The sequence below is a fragment of the Loxodonta africana genome, chromosome 13, assembly GCF_030014295.1.
Source record: "Loxodonta africana isolate mLoxAfr1 chromosome 13, mLoxAfr1.hap2, whole genome shotgun sequence".
Classification (NCBI taxonomy): domain Eukaryota; kingdom Metazoa; phylum Chordata; class Mammalia; order Proboscidea; family Elephantidae; genus Loxodonta; species Loxodonta africana.
In genome coordinates, this window is record NC_087354.1 from 63,090,638 (window position 1) to 63,112,076 (window position 21,439).

General features: G+C 38.4%; 1 protein-coding gene across 11 annotated transcripts in view; it reads right to left on the bottom strand.

The window, feature by feature from the left end:
• Positions 1–21,439, bottom strand: part of INPP4B (inositol polyphosphate-4-phosphatase type II B) — a 971,994-nt gene that overhangs the window by 60,403 nt on the left and 890,152 nt on the right. For all 11 annotated transcript variants that reach the window (XM_064267536.1, XM_064267532.1, XM_064267535.1 and 8 more), the window contains 2 exons: positions 6,428–6,540; positions 2,556–2,710 (listed from right to left, as the gene is read on the bottom strand). In XM_064267536.1, coding sequence (XP_064123606.1) covers positions 2,556–2,710; positions 6,428–6,540 — 268 coding nt within the window. The remainder of the gene's footprint in view (positions 1–2,555; positions 2,711–6,427; positions 6,541–21,439) is intronic.

Below are 21,439 nucleotides of genomic sequence, written 5' to 3' on the forward strand. Positions count from 1 at the left end.
TTAATTTACCAACATTATGCGGTGATTAAACAACCTGTTGCCACTGAGTCCATCCTGACTCAGGGTGACCTCATGTGTGTCAGAAGAGAACTGTTCTCCATAGCGTTTTCAATGGTAGATTGAAAATAGATCACCAGACCTTTCTTCCAAGGAACTTGAACCTCCAACATTTTGGTTAGCAGCCAACAGTGTTAACTATTTGCACCATCCAAGGACTCCTTGTATAGCGATAACTGCGTACCAGACATTGTTCTTTACACTTTTTCACATAATCCTCAAGACACTCCTAGGAAGTGGCTACTACTATTATCATGTCTGCCTTACAGATGAGGAAACTGAAGCAGGCACCAGTTAAGAGGTTAACTAGCTTGTCTGAAACACTAAGAGGTAGTAAGATATTAACTTACTCACAGCTAGTAAATGGCATATAAGCTAGATGCAAACTCAGATCAGCTGGCTCCCAAGTCCATGCTCTTATTCACTGTGCTATGTTGCCTGTGCTTATAAACCTATGGGCTTGTGTTGCAAGGTGGAATAGCCAGAGAAGTGAGTAATTAAAGAAAAGAACACATTTTATTTTCCTTAAACACATATACACATAGACACACACACACACAAACTCTCACACTCTTACACAACACATGCGTATATATATAAACCCAAAGGATAAATGAAAGATTTGAAATTTATTAAAAAAAAAAAAAAACACCAGAGTCATGAGATATGGAAATTAAAGTCTTTAGTGTTTTTAGATGAAATTTCTAGCTCTTTAATAATTAAAAAATAAAACTCCCACATATGTCATGAGCAAGTGTGTTGCTTAAATTAATGTCAGTTCTGAACAACCTTTATGCAAGACCAAAGCATATGGTTTTACAGGCTAACATGTATATGACAGATATACTCTTTATTTACCGTTGACCTGTTGCCGTCAAGTCGATTCCAGCTTATAGTGACCCTATAGGACAGAGTAGAACTGTTCCATAGGGTTTCCAAGGAGCGCCTACTAGATTCAAACTGCCAATCTTTTGGTTAGCAGCTGTAGCTGTTTACAACTGGGCCGCCAGGGCTCTCTTTATTTACCAATTTGTAGGAATTATCTTTCTAATAAAGGGTCTTCTCTTACCTCTACCTTAAATCAAAAACAAAAACAACAAAACAAACTAAATCCGATGCTATCTAGTGGATTCCAAATCATAGCAACTCTATAGGACAAAGAACTGCCCCCTTCAAGCTGCTGACCTTTTCAGTTAACAGCCCAGCTGTTAACCACTGTGCCACCGGGGCTCCACCTTAAACAAACAAGTATCAGCTTCACATTCGAGCTAGTTTATCTTCGTTAGTTTTAGTCATCTGGTTTGTCTGGCCTATAACATCATATGCCCCTGCTCACTTCACCATGCATCTTTGTTCCATCGATTGTGATATTTGTATTATTTTTACGGACATTTGAAGATTTCATACTCAGATTCTAAATTTTCTCTGTTAGTGCTGAGAGATTATTTTGAAAGAAGTTGTTTCTATCAACCAAATGTGGCTTCTATGGCTGAGATGCTCATGTCAGACGTCTACAACATCCTCATGCATTTATCAAAAATTAGGACAGAACTCCACTGAGCAATGAAAATGCCAAGAGACATGCAATGGGGTAAAATAGAGGACTTCAGAAACCTCTCGTGAGTGGGAGACACAGACAGGCATAGAGTGAACGCAGGCAAGCGCCAGCTGTTTCCATTGAAAGACTACAGAAGTAAAAAGGAAAGCAGAAGCTAAGGACATGCCAGATAGGCAGCAGTTCCCACTAGTATGTCACGTGACAGTCCTTTCTGGCAACAGGAAGTCCATCCCGTGCTTCCTGGTGTCCTTCTGAGTCAGTCTTTGTGGCAAAGAGACAACATTGCTTAACTTTTTAACTAACGTATGTCCTTGCTGACAGACATTGTGAATGAGGCACTTTTTCCTTCCCATTATGGCTTACATTTTAGATTCAATTACTGTGGAAATGAATCAAGAAACATGACTTCAGGCATAGCATTTTCAACGTCTGCAGAGTAATAATTTTCATTTGCTATATTAAAGTACCAGTGTCATCTCATCTTTATGATGAGTGATATGAAAATAAGTTTAGGAAGGAGGGCACTGGACTTAAAGGCTCTGCAGACCATGGGAGAATTAATCACCTATTAGGTACAATTCGGAAAAGTTTTGTTTTCATACTGACCTAGTTTTATTTTGCACATACTCATAACTTACATGTGAAAAAAAATGTGGTTTTCAACTGTCATATATGAAATGTCCAGAGTCCTTTTAACTTGGGTCTAAATGAGTTCATGAACCACATCCCCCATAAATATTATCAAAATACAGCCACGTTTTCTTACATTGACTACAATGAGTAGGAGGAATACCTAAAATCGTTTCATCTTTCATGCCCTGAGCTATAAACCATGGAAACAGAATGAAATTACTAAATGTTGAGTCCATCAGTAAAATAAGTATTTGAAATAAAACTCAAAATGACCTTAAAAGAAAAAAGATGCAGACATGTGGAATACCTTCTCATACAATCCAGTGCCCGGACGAAGAAGTCTTTGTGCAGCTGGTGCTCATCTCTCAGGATTGAGCACTGTTCAAGCGTCACCGACATTGATGTCCTGTCTTTGGCACTTTTACAGCAGGTGAAACGAATACCACTTAGTTTGCGACAAATCTGTAACAAACACACATGTATAAACACTTCACTGCTTGCTTCTAGATTACAATAAAGTGGCCACTTCCTCTAAACACTTCTAGTCTGCACCAAATATGACTTTGTTTTACATTAATTTATGAGTCAGTTGGTTCATTTTGTCCTATCAAACATTAAAATATTACTTTTCATTTCAAAAGCCAGTGGAAGAAGTTCAATTTACTGAGTACTTTGTAGGTAAGGTACAGAAGTCCCTAGGTTGTGCAAACAGTTAATGTGTTCAGCTGCTATCCAAAAGGTTGGAGGTTCGAGTTCACACAGAGGTACCTTGGAAGAAAGGCCTGGTGATCTACTTCTGAAAAATCAGCCATTGAAAACCCTATGGAGAAGCTCTACTCTGACCCACATGGAGTCACCATGAGGTGGAATCCATTTGAAAGCAACTAACTGGTTTTTATGTAATGTGTGGGACTGTGGAAGCCATATGCAATGTTAAGTATCTAGAGGAGGAGGCAATGCCACCTGAGAAGGTGTCCAGTGGATGACAATAATAATCACAGCCCGTGAGCAACAACTTAATTGTGAAGGGGGGAAGAATAACCTGTGTTCCCTGGATAGGACACTTGATTTTAATTCTTAATAGTTAATATTTTATATTTAAGAGAACTTTGCTAGTCTTGGTTTTATGTTATGAAATTTTAAACAGCCACATTGTGCCAGTGCAGCAGGTAAGGAAACCACTCACTGATTCTAAAAAAAAAAAAAAAAACCCTAAAAATGGCCGCTGTTTATTGCATAGCTACTGTGCTCCCAGGCGCAACGCAAAAAAACTGTCTCTAGGCTTTCTCTTTTATTTAACTTTACATGGATCCTAGAGGAAGGTATAATTATTTTCATTTCACAGATGAGAAAACTGAGGTTTAGATAGGTTTAAGTAACTTGTACACAACACAGCAGAGCCAGGATTCAAAGGTAAGTCAACGTAACTCAAAGACCAAACCTTTAACTTACGTTGTACTCTGTGTCTCTCTATAATCCTTTCTTCAGTTATTCTTATTTCATCAGGTCAAGAATCTCTCAGCAGCAATAATCTCTTGTCTCATTGCTTTACCGTTAATAGATGGGTCATTGTACTCCTTTCTCTTCCCTATCCCAGAATAGGTTTCATCAGATATACCAGTAAGCAACTCCATACCAACATGCATTGGAAATAAAGCTAGTATGGTACAATAAAAGGCCTGCTTTATTATCTGCCATCAAGGAGGCCTTAGGAGAGTATTTAATAATATATTTTACCAAGGGTTTCTACTCTGTTTTCATTGTTATTCTGATATTGAAACTAAAATTTACAATTACTTGTTAATTTAGTCATTTTATATTTTCTCAATATTTCTAATATAAGTGATGAGAGAAACTTGACAGTGTGTTCCATCATATAATCTTTTTCATCTAGAAAATTCTAATCCTTTCAAATAAACATAATTTTGAAAATTTTAATACAAAATAATAAAGGTTTAACTATATTCATAGTAATAAGATATAGATCTCAATGGTTATGAGATAATGATTTTTAAAAAGTAATACCCTTTAAAATCTATTGTCACTATTATATGCACCTATTCTCCAAAGGATACTTAATGTTTTAATTTTCAAATCAAGAGGACTGGGACAATTAGATCAGGGTAGACAGGTTGGGCCTTGATATTTTTATTTCCATAACTCTTTTGAACTATACATGCTTGAATATTGATTTGACACAGCTGATTGGCATTTAGCCTTTTTAAATTCTCATTTTTATTGCTTAAATTCAATTAAGATAAAACCAAACAGCTTCATATTTTTCAAGTAGAATGTAAACCATTAACAAAAGCAGAATTTTATTAAATAGATTAAAAAACGAGAAGAAAATAAAATAGACAGAAATAAAAGCTTTTTAGAAAATGTCAAAAGGAATTTCTAGATATTTTCATTTTAAGGGTATTTTTAAGGACTTTAGTTTACAAAGGAGATCTTGAAACTGAGGAAGCAGCTTATAAGAATGCTGTGAATAATTATGTTCCTATAGAATGCTGAATTTGCACACCATGGGTACTGTGTATACATCAAGGGAGGTGATCGTGCATTGAATGGTAAGTTGTGAGTATGCCACATATGGTCATTACGTATATTTCAGAAAAATATTTTTAAAATGTATGGCATTTATGGGAGAGCTTTTTTGTATATTCACAAAGGAAAACTACATCTACTAAGAAAACATATGCATTCATTTGTGCACCTGCACATCTTTGTCTATTGACATAGCTGTACGACATGTATACAATGACATATTTATACATTCCTACTTTGCCTTGGGAGCCCTGGTGGTGAAGTGGTTAAGAGCTTGGCTGCTAACCAACAGGTTGGCAGTTCAAATCCACCATGCTGCTTGGAAACCACATGGGGCAGTTCTGCTCTGTCCTATTGGGTCACTATGAGCCAGAATTGAGTTCATGGCAATGGGTCTGATTTGGTTTGGTAATTTGCCTTGGTATACGTATACTACCTTCGTGCTATCAGCTTATTAATAAAATAGTGAAAATAACTTATCACCTATCTTTAAGAAATGTTTTTTGAGTATTAGCAACCATGGTGGCCTTTGAAGATACAAAGAGCCTCCACAGGGGAAAGCACTGTTAGGAACAATCTTTATGTAACGCAGTATGGTGCTAAATGGGCCTGGTGTAAATGAGCAGCCTAAAAGCAATATTTCACACTGTTATCTTTGATGTTCTTTCCTGGGGCTCCAAGAGGGCATGAAGAGAAAGTAAAGCAGCTCTCCTTTGCCTTGCTCCTGGTAAATTATTTTATACAAAACCATGGTAAATTATCCATTCTGTCTTTCCAGAAGAGAGTAAGTAATACCACATTATAATTGAAGCACTGACAATAGGGGAGAAGGCTCTATTTTATAAGCTATTGATAAAGAATGAATGGAATATGCTAGAAGGTTCGTTAACCTGAACTCCAAATTACATGAAGAACACTGTGCAGTAACTACAAACATGGCATTCATTGTAAAGATCTCCAATGTGTACCTACCTTTCCAATAAAAGGAACTTTGAGTCTGAATGTTTAGCAAAATTCATAACTTTGTGTGAACTATGCCTAAATGGTTGCCAGAAAAGAGCTAAAAAAAAACCTCCACACTCCTGTAGAAACCTGAGGTGAGAAAGCCCACAGCTCTTTTACCCCAAGGGTGTCATTAAAAAAAAGAACCATACACGTTATAGCTTATTACTCCAAGAACAATTCATCAGCAATAAATTCTATGCCAATGTCCAAATTAACAAACACATTTAAAAGCTCATTAATTAAACAATATGTCTAGGAGCCTTGCTGGGGCTGTAAGTCAGAGATCTGAGAGCCATACTCTGTTGAAACCATGTCTTTGGAGCAGCAGTTCAAAATCCAAGCTGATATGAAAGATTGGCAAAGTAACATACAAGATCAAGAAAACCACATCTTAATCTCAGACTCATTTGAGTTTATAAGAACAGCTGATGGGTAAGATTCTTTCTTGTTGAGTGTATATTTTCTCATCTTGTATTCTAGTCTATTAATAGAACTACCAATGATAGCAAAATGTCTAATCCCCTGGATAATGGAGGGCGATATGGAGTAACCCATACTGCAAAGCTTGGACCCTGCATAGAAGGTCATCATGGTGGCAGGGGTATGATTGGACATAAGAGTGCTTACCGTTGCAGCCAGCCACATGATTTCCACATTCTTTCTTTTTTTGGCTTGGATATTTTGATGGAGATTTTCTAGTAAGCCTTTTAAATCATTTTGCTCTTGAAAATGTGAAATGTCTGGGGGAAAAAGGAAAGAGAAAAAGAAACAATGTTAATATTAAGCTGCCTGCGGAGTTTTCCTCAACCTGTTTGTAAATGCAACTTCTATAACGGCAAATGCCATTTGCAGTGGGGGTATCTGAGGATCGTCACACTCGTTCATCCCTATAGTTTTATTCTTTGAGCCCCTGAGTGGACACAAACAGTTAAGCGCTCCACTATTAGCCAAAAAGTTTGCAGTTTGAACCCATCCAGAGTCATCTTGGATGACAGGTCTGGTTCTAAGCTTCTGAAAAGTCACAATCTTGAAAACCCTATGGAGCGGTTCAACTCTGCCCACACGGGGTCGCCACGTGTCAGAATTGACTTGATGGCAAACAACGACAGTTTTATTCTTTACTTAGAAATACGCCTTAAGCTCCCTCAATCCCTATTCTTTGTCACTATGGTAATGTTTTTGGTGAAGATAATGGCTGCTGCTTTGCTTCAACCAAAGGACTGAATATGGATGAGACATGAGTGATCACCTTCCATTTTCTACTATTTACTGAGAAAATAAATAAATAAAAACAGTTGATGTCAAGTCAGCTCTGACTCATGGAGATCCCATGTGTGTCAGAGTAGAACTGTGGTCCACAGGGTTTTCGAGGACTGATTTTTCAGAAGTAGATCATCGGGTCTTTCTCTGAGGTGCCTCTGTTTGGACAGGAACCTTCGGTCTTTCCATTAGCAGACTAAGTGTGTTAACGGTTTTTACCACCCAGGGATTCCCTGGATCAAGAGAATATATTAAACCTAGAGTTAAAACAAGAAGTTGGTTTCTATACAGCAGGATCCCCCAGTCTTGGCCTTATTGACATTTGGACTGGATAATTCTTTATTGTGGATGCTGTCCTGTGAACTGTAGGATGTTTACCAGCATCCTTGGCCTCTAGTGATTAGATGCCAGCAACACCCTTCTAATAACAATCAAAATGTCTCCAGACATTACCCAGTGTCCCTTTGAGGGCTGGTTAAGAACCTCTTCTATAAAGAAGCACAGGTATGGCATAGGAAAAAGAATGACATGGGAAGTGACATGGGAAGAGCTCATTGGGTAGGGAGTAGGAAATGATACTGACTGGTCAGATCTCTACATACTAATAACTAAAGCATAGGTAATAAATGGCATTAACTTCATTTTATGATGGAATTGTCCATGAGACTTGGTGAGATGGGGTTCAAGATTAGAATATGGTGAAGGAAACAAAAAGGCTTCCTAAGAGAGTGGACGGATTAGTGCTGCAGAGTATGAAAACATACTGTCCTGTTGAACCCACAAACTGAGGGATGATGAATTTCTGAGAGCTTTGACCAAAACTAAAACAGGAGAAAAATATACACAAAAAGCTGACATGAATAAGCTTCAATAGCGATGAGGCTTTGTACTTCCCAAAATTGGACCAGTTTTCCCTTTCAGCAAAAGTAACACATATGAGTAGTTGCTGATTTAGTTCCGGAGAGTAGAAACAGCTTCCTAATGAACTGTATTAGATGTCAGTGTCTACCAAAGAGTAGAAGTGGTTGGGAAAGTGGAAACGTCCATTGAAAACAACTATGTATCATGACCACAAAATAGAGGAAGGATGCACATAATCCAAAGTCCCTGGGTGGTGCAAGAAGTTTGCACTGGTCTACTAACCTACTAACAAACCCACCCAGCTGCACCATGGAAGAAAGGCCTGGCAATCTGCTTCCATAAAGATTAGCACCAAGAAAACCCTATGGAGCAGTTCTAATCTGTAATCTATTGGATTGACATGAGACCAAATCAACTTGCCAGCAATTTTTTTTTTTTTTTTTGGTATAAAATCCACATGTGTGCTCTGTTTTAGGGAGGTGAGATTCAAATTATTCATAAAAATTATGTATTATGCATGATTCCCCTGCACTAGTTTCTAAAAGGGAACACCATCAAAAAACCAAATTCCTACTATATAACTATAGAAGGCTCTCATAAGAAAGGGACAGTTTGACTAAAGACATCTCATTTCTAGGTAGGAGACTGTGTGGCATACAGACATAAACAGGTCACAGCCCAAAGCTAAAGAGAAGGAAGCAGATTAGAGAATGCCTTGCAGAGTTACAAAACCAGCCGATGACTCTGAGCCTAACTAAGGAAGGTAAGGACAATACCCAGGCTTTTTAATTTAGAGCATGTGAGGAAGCAGCAGCCAATTCTACCATTACTGTTGGTAATGTTGATAAATGGCAATCAAAACAAAAATCAGGGCAATTAATAAATTAGAATTATAAGCAGCTTTTTAAAATTACGTACAGGTATATATTGACATAGAAAGTGGCCATGACATTGTTTCAGAAAAAAAAAAAAAAAATTGGCCAGGTTAACATGAATTTATTTATGTAACATTTTGTGTAGGTTTATATATGTCTGTGTGTATGTGAGTGTGCACGTGTGTTTTTCTATATAGGCATAGATAGGCAGAGAGAAACATCTGTTTAGGTATTAACAGTGATCATATTTAGGTTGTGATTTAATGTGATTTTTCAACTTTTTAAAATAGCATATGAGTCATGTAGAATGAACATATATTGTTTTAAAATAATAAAGTTATTCTAAGAGCAAGGGAGAACAAGATTATACGTATAAGAAAAAGGTGAACCGAATGATACAACACTAGCTGACTCAATATCTTTAGTTTAATAGGGGGAGATGGACATTTAAACCATTATTAAGCGCAGGGAAGGAGAGTGGAGGCTATGACATAAGTCTGTGACAATAATAATAAGGGCCCCAGGGAAGGAGTGGACAATTTTCTGAAGAATCGGTGGGCATGGACAGGTTTCTAGAAGAGGTAATGCTTGGTGGATATGGAGGACATTTTAGGCAGAGGAGAAAGTGTCAATAAAGGCATGGAAGCAGGAGACAGTACTATAGAAACAGGGAGTTGGTAGTTCATTATATTCCCAGAGTGCATGGCACCAGAGGCAGGAATCCTGGTGGCCTGCTCTGCAATGGTGAGAAGTTTGGGCTTCATCCTGGGCAGTGAGAGCAATGGGTGTGTTTTAAATGTGGACATAACCACATCTGGGAGATCCTTGAGATTCTTTCTGAAGACACCTGGTTTTTTTTTAATGCTGGTCCAAACTTGTCAAATTGATTTAACAACCCATAAGGTTTACATACTAAATTTACAAAACATTGATTTAGGGCAACCCCACGTCCAGGGTGACTTGTTCACAAGGTTCATAATCAGAGGAAAAGTCAAGCCTGAAACCTATCTCCCCACTCCTGTGCCAGTAATTTCTCTCAAGTCTGTTCTGGTGCTTTCACAATTGGCTTGCGTGATCGAAAATAGCTCCAGCATTAACACAATGGGGCCGTGGTAGCATAGTGGTTAAGAGCTAAGGCTGCTAACCAAAAGGTGGGCAGTTAGAATCTACCAGCTGCTCCTTGGAAACCCTACGGGGCAGCTCTACTCTGTCCTATAGGGTCGCTATGAGTCTGAATTGACTGGGTGGCAAAGGAAAGGTTGACACAATAGCCCAGCTTCTTCAGAGTGCTGGGATTAGAATGAAGCCTAATGATTGACCGAATAGTTTAGTTTCATTTTTAGTGTGAGGATTTTTTAATCAGTCATTTTAAATAAATATGAGGCTCCTAAATGCAAATCAAACAAATGGTCATCCTTTGTATATTACCATCCCTTACCACTGGTGCTTAAAATAAACAGACATGATGTCCCACAGAGATTCTAATCCCCATTCTCAATGGTATGCTTTTTAGAAGGAAGTCAACAAAGAATCAGAACAACTACAATAAAAGCATATGAAAACCCTAAAAACCCAAACCCAGTGCTGTCGAGTTGATTCCGACTCACAGCGACCCTACAGGACAGAATAGAACTGTGCCATAGAGTTTCCAAACCCTGGTGGTGTAGTGGAAAAAGCATATGAAACAATGGAAATAATAGGAAGTTAAATATGCAAAACAGGACCATACTTTTTTATAGATACATACATTTAGAGTTAGGAGTCCTGATGGTGCGAAGGGTTAAGTGCTCTACCGCTAACTGAAAGATTGGTGGTTTGAACACTCCCAGTAGTTCTGTGGGGGAAGAACCTGGTGATTTGTTCCCACAAAGATTTCAACCAAGAAAGCCCTGTGGAGCAATTCTACTCCGTCACAAAGGGTTGCTATGACGATACCTGCCAACAGGAACAATTGATGACAGAGTGTTGGGGATGGGAACCTAGAGAAGTAAATAAGGATTGCCACTCTGTAAACATTTGTTCCCTATAAAAATTCTGAAGCTGGGTGATGAGTTCCAAAGTTTTTGTTATGTAATGACCCCTTATTTTCTGTTTGTCTGCAGCTTTCATAGATCTTTTTTAAAGAAAGAACTGAGCTAAGATTCCAGAGAAATTATTTCTAATGCCAACTCTACCCCTGCTTTGATGTGTGGTCCTGGGCGAGTTGCTTAACCCTCTATCACTATCTCCTCAATTGCAACATGAGGACAAAAACCCTGTCGTGGTTCATTGACTTGAAGTAGAAAACGATGAATGAAACTCTTGGCAGAAGAAGCTACATTATTAAATTCTGTATCAACTCTGAAAACAGAACAAGACATTAGTAGCTCTTAAGAAAAAGTTCATAGCCTCAGATACAAAGCCTACTTTCCCAGGCAAAGGTCAGAGTTTATCTAAAGCAGGAAGAAGCGTCCTCCTCACATACGAACAGACACCCAAATTTATCACACTCACAAACCCAGTGGCTGTACTCCTTCTACCACTCCTCTAAAGTAACAGAACAACCAAGGTGAGGTATGGCTTTTTAGTATCCATTTTCTTTTCCTTTTGCCAGATGGGGTTTCTCAACAAAAAGAATTATGAATATGACATTAACCTGAATCAAAGGAAAGACGGGACCATGGCCTCTCAGCTGATTGAACAGTGATGAGAATGAGGCCAAGGCAATGGCTTTATACACTCATGGTCAGACGACTTTACTCAGCCAGAGATTGGTCCATGATGGAATGGAAATGACAGCTACCCACCCAGCATTCAGTCCACCCATTTTCCACTGTGTAGCAGACACAACAATTACATGGGATCAGTCACATCCACTCTGAAGATAATGAGTATAATCCCATTCCCCTTGAAAACAGGACTAGTTCAGGATGGGTGTCTGGACCTATGCCAATCAGAACTTCACTCTGCCCTCAGCAATTATTTCAAAGGTATATGAGTGACCTATGCTATTCTAGTTGGAGTGAAGCTCAGGACTCTGTAAAGTGGAAGAAGAAGGAAAACTCCCTTTATCTCTTTGGTTGAGCACTCAGTTGAACATGAGGGTAACTGAAGGCGGCAACTTTTAGTCATGAGGGGACAAGATGTAGGATTAAGTCAACATTAAAAGCAGCAGAGTAATGAAACAGAGGGAGAAGCTTTTTCTTTTTTTTAAATACTGCTGAGTCACTGACACCAATCCATTCTTGAGGCCCACCCTATCACTGGAATTTCTAGTTTGTTAATCAACAAATTTTCTTTATGTTTTAAGCCATCGTGAGTCAGGATTTCTGTTACTTGCAAGAAAAAAATTCTAAAGTAAATACGTGGTTATATACGCATTTTTAATATTGACTGATAAGTATAAAAAACCTAACTTTTGAAGAATTGTGTTTTCACAGTTCACTCTGGTTAGCACTACATTCTGTAATACCAAATCTCTAATTAATTCTGAAACAATTACAGGTAAATGTACTAGCAATCAACCAATGGAATTAGATGAAAGCCATTGAGATGTCTTAAAATTGGAAATTATGTTCTTTTAGATGTTGTAAAATCTTGAAAAATATAAAAGACAAAGCCCCCTGAAACCAGCTGTATTTAAATTGTTTTTCCAATTTACAATTTATGAAGAAGACCATGTAAGAAATCAAATATCAAACTACCAACCTGATGAGAGCTGAATGACATTTTTGACCCTAGACATTTTCATCTTAAATAAATTTGGAGGTTGCAGAACCCATGACAAAAGAAACAAAACACACTTGTGAAGTTATTTTTAAAACATTAAAAGCAATGTGTTAAAAATTTTCTTGAAATTTCTTGACTCAATATAGTTATTGGGGGCCATGGAACTGCCTGTGCTAGGACAAAAGTAGAATTATAACATATTCACCTTTTCACCTATTTTCATTTTGTTTTTAGAAATCATTCATGATTTGATTTCAGAATCTTCAAACAATTTAAAGTCATGTCAAAGGGCTAAAAGATGGTTTGTAGAGATGGCTTTTCAACCCCAAAACTCTGGTCTCCTTAATATACCTGAAATAGTTTTATGCATAGAGCACAGAACTGAGTGAGTAAAGAAACTTACGCACACGAAAGGGTTTTACACAAATCCCCAGTTCAATCTTCTTGTAGGTGAGGCTGAAATGCATGGACAACTACTTTTCCTTGCACTCAAGTGGCCTAGGTCCCAGCACTGAAGGGCACTGAACAGCCACCTTTCTTCCCATTCATTCCTGCAGCCAATATTAATGCAATAGAAACTATGTTCTGGAATTTGACAGTAGCAATAGCGAGAAAAGAGATATTGAGAACACACTGTAGACATAAAAAGTCTGAAAGCCGGAACAGAAATGAATTTCTCAGAGCTTAGGACAAAGGAGAAGAGCAGTGTTTGAGGTTATTCCAATGCCTCGCCTCCCTGCCTGTGCAAGAGTCAGGCTTCCAGTGAAATGTACCAACATCAAATGGCAGCCCAGAGAGTCAGATTCATAACAAGGCCTATTCCCAAAAGGGTAGGGACAGAACTGTAGCAGGAAAAAAAAAAAAAAAAGAGATGGTTGAGAACACTGGGTCTTTTTCTAATAGCCATGATTCTCGTTTACCCCTTCAGGCTCCTAGAGGCAAGTAAGAATGAGAGCCTATATATTTCATACCATGTAGAATAAAATAAATAACTCTGGCCTGAGGTATTAATTAAAGCATAAATAAGGTAAAATAAAAGAGAATTATGACAATAAAGCTGATCTGGGAGGCTCCAAAATGAAAAAGAAAGAGATAATAAGCCCATCCATATGGCTCCTTTTTTTTTTTTTTAGCCGAAGTGACTTCTAATTTGGCAATGTGGGATGCCCATACATTTACAGTTTATTCAATGGCAACAAAATGTATTAATCTACGAATGTTATCAGACTTCTTTTTCTTTACCTACCTAAGCCCCGTAGGGTTTCCAGTGAGCGGCTGGTAGATTCGACTGCTGACCTTTTGATTAGCAGCCAAGCTCTTAACCATTGCACCATCAGGGCTCCATAATAAAGTTAACTTTGAATTTCCAATTTCTCCTCCTTACCTGCCTTCCAAGGAGAGTTTTGCTTCCTCTGGAGTTTTGTGATACAGACTTGGGAGAATGCAGAAATAAAGGTGGAAGGAAGGTTGACTGGAATGAAACAAATGGCTTTGCTTTGTGGTTTTGGGAGAAGTAGAAAGGTAAATAAAAAGTAAATGTTTGCAAAAGGGATATGCTAAATAGCTGAGTCAGTTAGAGAATTGAAAACAAGGGGTTTAAAAAGTGATACAGTTGGTTGCTATTTGTTCTTCTTTGATGTTTAATTAAAGGTTGGAACTGATCTTTAACTACTTTTAATTGTTGGTCTCTTTATTGAATGTGATGCTATGCAGAAATGGGGCCCAAGGAAAGCTTGGCATTAATTCAGGTCAATTTCAGATACTTATTTCCAAGAGGGAAGATGAGTTCTGAAATTTCTAAAGTTCACTTTACTCCTTATTGTGGGACCGATGAATTTGCCATTCTAATTAGAAGTTTACCTGTATAGAGATATTCCAAAAAGAAAAAAAAAAAAATTGCTTTTTTAAAACAGATGAGAGAAGCAGTCATTATATGAAAAAATTCAGGAAAATTAATATAGGTAACTATTTGTAGAATTACAGACAAGGCAGAGAAACAGAGAATAAAAGTTATTGAAAGGAGAAGAGAAGCAGGTTGGCTCAAATTATAGAAAGAGCTTTATGATCACATTTAGCTAGGTCGATAAGTTGGCTTATTTGTACACAGGAGATTGAAGTGCACCACAATCATTATCTTTATTCATCTCTGTAACATTCATAAGTGCAATGTGACATCAGAACATCCCAGAAACTGACACTGCAAATATTAACTTCCTTTCCCTGGTGAGATAATGGTAGAATGTACTTTGAATTACAAGGTACATATGTATTAATTATCCTCATTCAGATGACAATGAAATGGAGGCACTCAAAACTTCAAGTGACTCACCTAAGTGAGCTTTCAATTGAATTTATGTCTTTTGATTTTATTCCATTATGTGCTGACTCACTAGTCTGGTACACTGGGAGGTCAGCCAATCTTAGACGAGGGGTGGAGAAACCTGGAATGCAAGACTTAAGCATTCTAAGAGAGGGGAACCCTAGTGAGAATGATAGAATGGAGAAAAATGCAAGAATGAATGACAGACTAGAAGTCTAAGTTCGTATCTACATCTGACAGAACGGAATAGAGCGAATGAAAAGATTTGGTGGTTATAATTTGTGAGGACCATGAAGTAACATGAAAGTAGCAGAGATCGATGCTGGGTTGGCCAGGAGGTGGCCATATGTGAGTACGTATGTGTGTACATGTGACTATCTCCGTTGCCGGCAGTATTATTTGTATTTCATGCTTTGACCCAGTCTACAAGATAATGGACAGTAAAAGTCTGTGCCTGTCATTTTACGTGCACAAAGAAAATTAAAACAGAATATTGTTTTATTTCACTTTTCCTTACAAAAAGACCCAAAAGTGCATCAAGAGACAGCCAACAAAAAAGAAATTCTCTCACTCTTTTTCAACATTAAGAGAGCATTAAAAACTTCGAGATAAGTGCATCAGAGTTTTATAACAATGAAACGAGACTCAATTTGTAATTACAAGTATCGAAAGATTATAGCCAGAAAATCAAAGGATGCTGCTGAAAATACTCAAATATTTTAAAATCTTCGGTTTCAAATTTAGAATGTCAAAAACCCTTAGAGAAGCAGTATAAAAGTGAAAAGAAGACTTAACTGGGAGTTAGAAAACATGGAATGTAGTTGTTGTTTTCCCACTAGCTGAGTGTCTGAACTTCTTCCAGGATAGATCTTGGACCCCAAGCACTTTATATCATCAAATGAGAGGGTTAAACTATATCAGTATTTCTCAAACGACGTTTTGAGGAGAACTTATTTAGCAAGATGCTAATGGCTATTTCCCATACTCTTTTTGTGGTCACATAAAATGTGAAAAAATGCTATTTTAAACTAAATGAAATAAGTTTAGACACTATGGAGGTCAGCAAATTACAAACCATGGACTAAATCCAGCCAGTTCCCTGCTTTTGTACACACAGTTTTATTAGAACACAGCCATGCCCGCTTATTTACATACTGTTAATGGCTGTTCTGGTACTACAATGGCAGAGCTGAGTAGTTGCAACAGAGATCATAAGACCTGTAAAGCCTGAATTATGTCCTATCTTGTCCTTTACAGAAGAAGTTTGCCTACCATGCTAGAGACGCTCTCAAAACTTTTAATGTGATTAATGTGTATTCCAAAATAATTTGACTATAGAATTTTTTTTATCATCCAACAAGTATTTACAGAAATAGAGTTCCTTGGAGCAGCCTGATAGAGTATTTCCAAAATCTAACAGCTTTCTATTGTTCTCTGATTTTTAAAAATGTCCAATTAAATGACACAGTCTAATTAATTCATGCATTCATTGAATATTTATGAAATAGAAACTCTGTGCCAGGCAATGTTTTTTAGTTGTTGCCATATACAGTAAACAAATAGACAAGGATACTTATCCTCATGGCGTGTACATTCTAGTGAGGGAACATGGTTGTACTGTAATGAATCACTTAATATGGCCTTTCTTACCATGGTCTTGCAAATCCCACTCAGTTGATTAGGCAGGACGGTGCAAATGAGATCATTGTAGCCCACGAAGGGAACTGGTCAGTTTTGCCCTAAAAGAGAGTCAATTCTAGGGTAGAGGGAAGAACTCACCACCACCACCAAGGAAAGAGAGACCAGTAGAAGAGACCCGGCAATGGAGATCCAGCAGCAGGAGACGGGACAGTGGGCTTTCCAGCCAAAGGAGAGAGAAAGCTGAGTGCCTTTGGGCAGAGGCTGAGGACCAGGGAGAGACATGCTTATGAGCACAGCTGGGAAGAGGCTATCCTGAAGGAAGAACTGTATCCTGAGTGTTCCTGAGTCTGAATTGTAACAGTTATTTCCCTAATAAACTCTGGAATTGTGAGTATGGTCTGTAATTTCTGTGTGGCCATTGCAATGAATTATGGAAGCCAGCAGAAAAGTTGAGAGAGCTGTGGGAGGGATGGTTGGTGTCAGAACTGATGAACATGGAGGAGAGAGGAAGCATGTCTGACCCTTGCCTCATAGGAATCAGCCTTGGGCTGTTAGTCTTGGTTCTCCTTCCCCTTTGTGGGGTCAGAGGAAGTCAGACACTGTCCCCAAGCTGTTTTTACAATGGTCAAACAAGGTAAAAGGCATATAATATGCATGGGTTAAAGTCAGGAAAGGTATGCATCAGGGTTGTGTCCTTTCACCATACCTATTCAGTCTGTAGGCTGAGCAAATAATCTGAGAAGCTGTACTCAATGAAGCAGAACATGGCATCAGGAAGCCTCATTAACAACCTGTGTTATGCAGATGACACAACCTGCCTTGCTGAAAGTGAAGAGGACTTGAAGCACTTACAAAGATCAAAGACCACAGACTTTGGTATGGATTACACCCCAAATAAAAAAATAAAATAAAATAAAGAAAACAAAAATCCTCATAACTGGACCAATAAGTCACATCATGATAAACAGAGAAAAGATTGAGGTTGTCAAGGGTTTCATTTTACTTTGATGCACAATCAACACCCACGGAAGAGCAGTCAAGAAATCAAGACACATTGCATTGAGCAAATCTGCTGCAAAAGATGTATTTAAAGTGTTGAAAAGCAAAAATGTCACTTTGAGGACTGAGGTGTGCCTGACCCAAGCCATGGTGTTTTCAATCGCCTCATATGCATGCGAAAGGTGGACAATGAATAAGGGAGACTTAAGAAGAAATGACGCCTTTGAATTGTGGTACTGGCAAAGGATACTGAATGTTCCATAGGCTGCCAAAAGAATAAACATCCACCTTGGAAGAAGTACAACCAGAATGCTCCTTCGAAGCAAAGACAGCAAGACTTCATCTCACATACTTTGGACATGTTGTCAGGAGGGACCAGTCCCTGGAGAAGGACATCATACTTGGTAAAGTAAAGGGTCAGCGAAAGAGAGGAAGACCTTCAATGAGATGGATTGACACAGTGGTTGCAACAATAGGCTCCAGAATGGCAACAATTGTGAGGATGGCGCAGGACTGGACAGTGTTTCGTTCTGTTGTGCATAGGGTCACTGTGGGTCAAAACTGACTCGATGGCACCTAACAACAACAACATGCTAGATGGTGATACATGCAATGGAAAAAATAAGGCAAGAAGGGCTTATCAAAAGGTGACATCTGGGCAAAGACTTAAAGGAGGTGAGTGAGTGATCCACATGAGGAAAAGCATCTTAGGCAGAGGAAACAGCACTGCAACAGTCCTAAGGAATAGCACTATTCCACACACCGAGTGGAAGAGTGAAACAAGTGAAGGAGAGAGAGGTGGGAGAGGAGGTCAAAAGGGCCAGGTTGTATGAGACCTTAGAGGCCATTGCAAGAATTTACGATTTTAGTCTGCAAAAATACAGGGGGCAGTTGGAAGGTTTTGAATAGAGGAGAGGTATAATCTGACTTTCTTTTTAAAGTGTTCACTCTGACTACTGTGATGATGATAACAGAGCAAATGAGAGGCAAGAGATGAAACAGAGACCAGGAATAGGCTACGGCCATAATCTGGGAGAAATAAAAAAGGGCTTGCACAGGATGGTGGCAATGCAGGTAGTGGGAATTGGTAGCAAATATTTTGAAAGTAGAGCCAATATGATCTTCTGATGAACTAGAAGTGCGGTGTAAATGAAAAAGAAGAGCCAAGGCTTACTCCATTTTTTTTTTTTTTTTTTGCCAAATCAACTAGAAAGTTGGAATCCATGTAAAGTGAGATGGGGAAGGTTGTAGGAGGAGCAGATTCTTACGGGGTATCAGGAATGACATTTTGGGTGTGGTATATTTGAGATGTTGTACGGTTTATAGGAGTTCAGGGAAAAGGGACGGGCTGGAGATTTCGATGTGGAAGTCAGTAGTTAATAGGTAGTACTTAAAGCAATGAGACTACGTTCAACAAGACAGCAGAGTAGACAATCACAGTCTGAATCCTGGAACACCCCAACACTTAGAAGTCAGAATGATAAAGGGGAATCAGTAATAAATACTGAATAGAGGAACCTGGAGAGTAGGTACAAAAACAGAGAAGTGCGATGGCCTCAAAGCCAAGTGAAGGGGGAAGAAATAAATCACCACATCAAACCTATTGCTAAATTAAGATGAGGACAAAGACATGAACGCTGAGTTTGACAATGCAGAAATCCTGACAAAAACAGTTTTGGTTAAGTTGTGTGGACAAAAGACTGACTCGTGGATTTAGGAGAAAAAATGAGTGGAGAAAATTGGGAAACAGCTGGTAATTTTCAAATTCCACTTATATCTGCTTCTTTTGGGACATTTTCAACCTTAAGACACTCCAGCATTATCACAGAATATCATTTCTCCCTATACTGCCAATTTTTTTACTCATCTTTGGTATGTCTCTAATGCCAAACATATGGATAATATGTGAAAAATTACATAGCCATCTGAATGTTTCCAAATATACATATGTTTGAAATAAAATAGGCAAAATATTTGGCTAACTAATTGGATTTTTCATTCGCACATTTTGATATCTACATAGTATCAAAGTTGAGATTCTATAAAACAAAATTTGTAGTAGTAACATAGTTCTAGTTAGAATCTTTATTTGTTAATTGAAGAAAATCTTTGTATCTTCAAGGATCAATATGCTAACAAAGAGCAATTAATCTGTAACATTTACATGGATTTAGGAAATGTAGGCAAGTTAACTTGGCTTGATATAATAAATCAAGGTAATCTCACATTGAACTGAGTCATGAGTACAGCTCAGTTGCTTCATAGTCAGATTTAACTTAGGTCAGTCAACCATAAATGTTTGTTAAACAACAAATACGTAAAAAACAAAATGATTTTAGTATTTTGGACAATTTCACTGTTACGTTTATGTGTGGAGTATCAATTAAATGCAAAAAGATACATTTACAATTTGATACATTTTATAAATCTAAGCCAGAGGTTTTCAATTTTTTTGCATGGAGCAGAACCACCTGGAAGATTTATTAAAACACAAATTGCTGATCCCTGCCTCCAGATATGGATTTCTTGGAAATTACTTTTGTTTTGATAAAAGGTAAGAATAGGTGCTTAGTAATAAAGAGATAGACTGTGCTGTCAACTGCAGATTTGCTCTCCTGTTTATTTACACCTTTCTCCATTCCTCTGCTCTTTTCTCAGGGAACCTCATTTCCCTGGCTACTTGCCCTCTGGTTTACAATGACGACTGGGCAAGAAGCAAAAGGGAAATTAAAGGGAAGGGGGAAGATAGAAGCCAGCATGTTTCTCCCCCCATCTCTCTGCTCTTTATGGTTCTCTGGAAGTGACTGTGTCTTCTCCTTGGCTCCAGCTCCCACTGGTCAACTTTTCCTTCTGTGGTCCCAACTTTTGCTGGACAGTCCCCACCAAGATTCTAGATTCAGCTGAGCGGCCGTAGCTTTTATGCTCTGATGACAGTACCTCTGACTTACGTCACTTCAGCACTAGGGTTAGCATCAGCTTCCTGCTTTGCAAAACTTGAGTGATTTCATCAATACTGGTTTAATTTTTCCACTCTTCCTTGGCTTCTATCACCAGTATTGTTGTTGTTGTTAGTTGCCATCAAGTTGACTCCAACTCATGGCAACCTTATGTGCAAGTTAACAAAACATTGCCTAGTCCTCTGCCATCTTTATGATTGTTGGTACGTTCAAGTCCATTGTTGTGGCTATTGTGCCAATTCATCTCATTGAGAGCTTCCTAATTTTCACTGACCCTTTACTTTACCAAACATGATATACTTTTCTAGTGATTAGTCTTTCCTGATGACATGTTCAAAGTCATGTCTTGGCATCCTCACTTCTTAGGAACATTCTGGTTGCAATTCTTCCAAGACTGATTTGTTCATTGTTTTGTTAGTCCATAGTATAGTCAATGTTATTCTCCAACACCACAGCCCAAGTGCATCAGTTCTTCTTCTGTCTTCCTTTTTCATTGTCTACGTATCCTCTATCACCAATACTCTATAGTAAATTCTTAGAATGCTTGCTTTCCTGACTAGACCATAACTCAGGCCACCGAGGGACTGAAAAATATTCTTTTTTATTTTATCACAGCCTAACCTAGTCTAGGAAACCCTGGTGGCATAGTGGGTAAGTGCTATGGCTGCTAACCAACAGGTCAGCAGTTTGAATCTACCAGGTGCTCCTTGGAAACCCATGGGGTAGTTCTACTCTGCCCTATAGCGTCGCTATGAGTTGGAATCGACTTAATGGCAGCGGGTTTTTTTTTGTTTTTTTTTAACCTGGTCTAGTATATCCTGTGCAGTTCAGGTTCCCTTCTCTACCTGGTCCTGTTTGTAAGTTAATCCCTTCTTTCACGGCCTGACCTCATCTGTAAAGTTTATAGACAGGTTTAGGAAGCGGAGAGAAAAGAGATACTGGGAAAAGAGAGAAAGGAGAGGAGGGAGAAGAATCTAGTGGTGCTTTTTGTCACACACAATTGAACTTCAGTTAATGG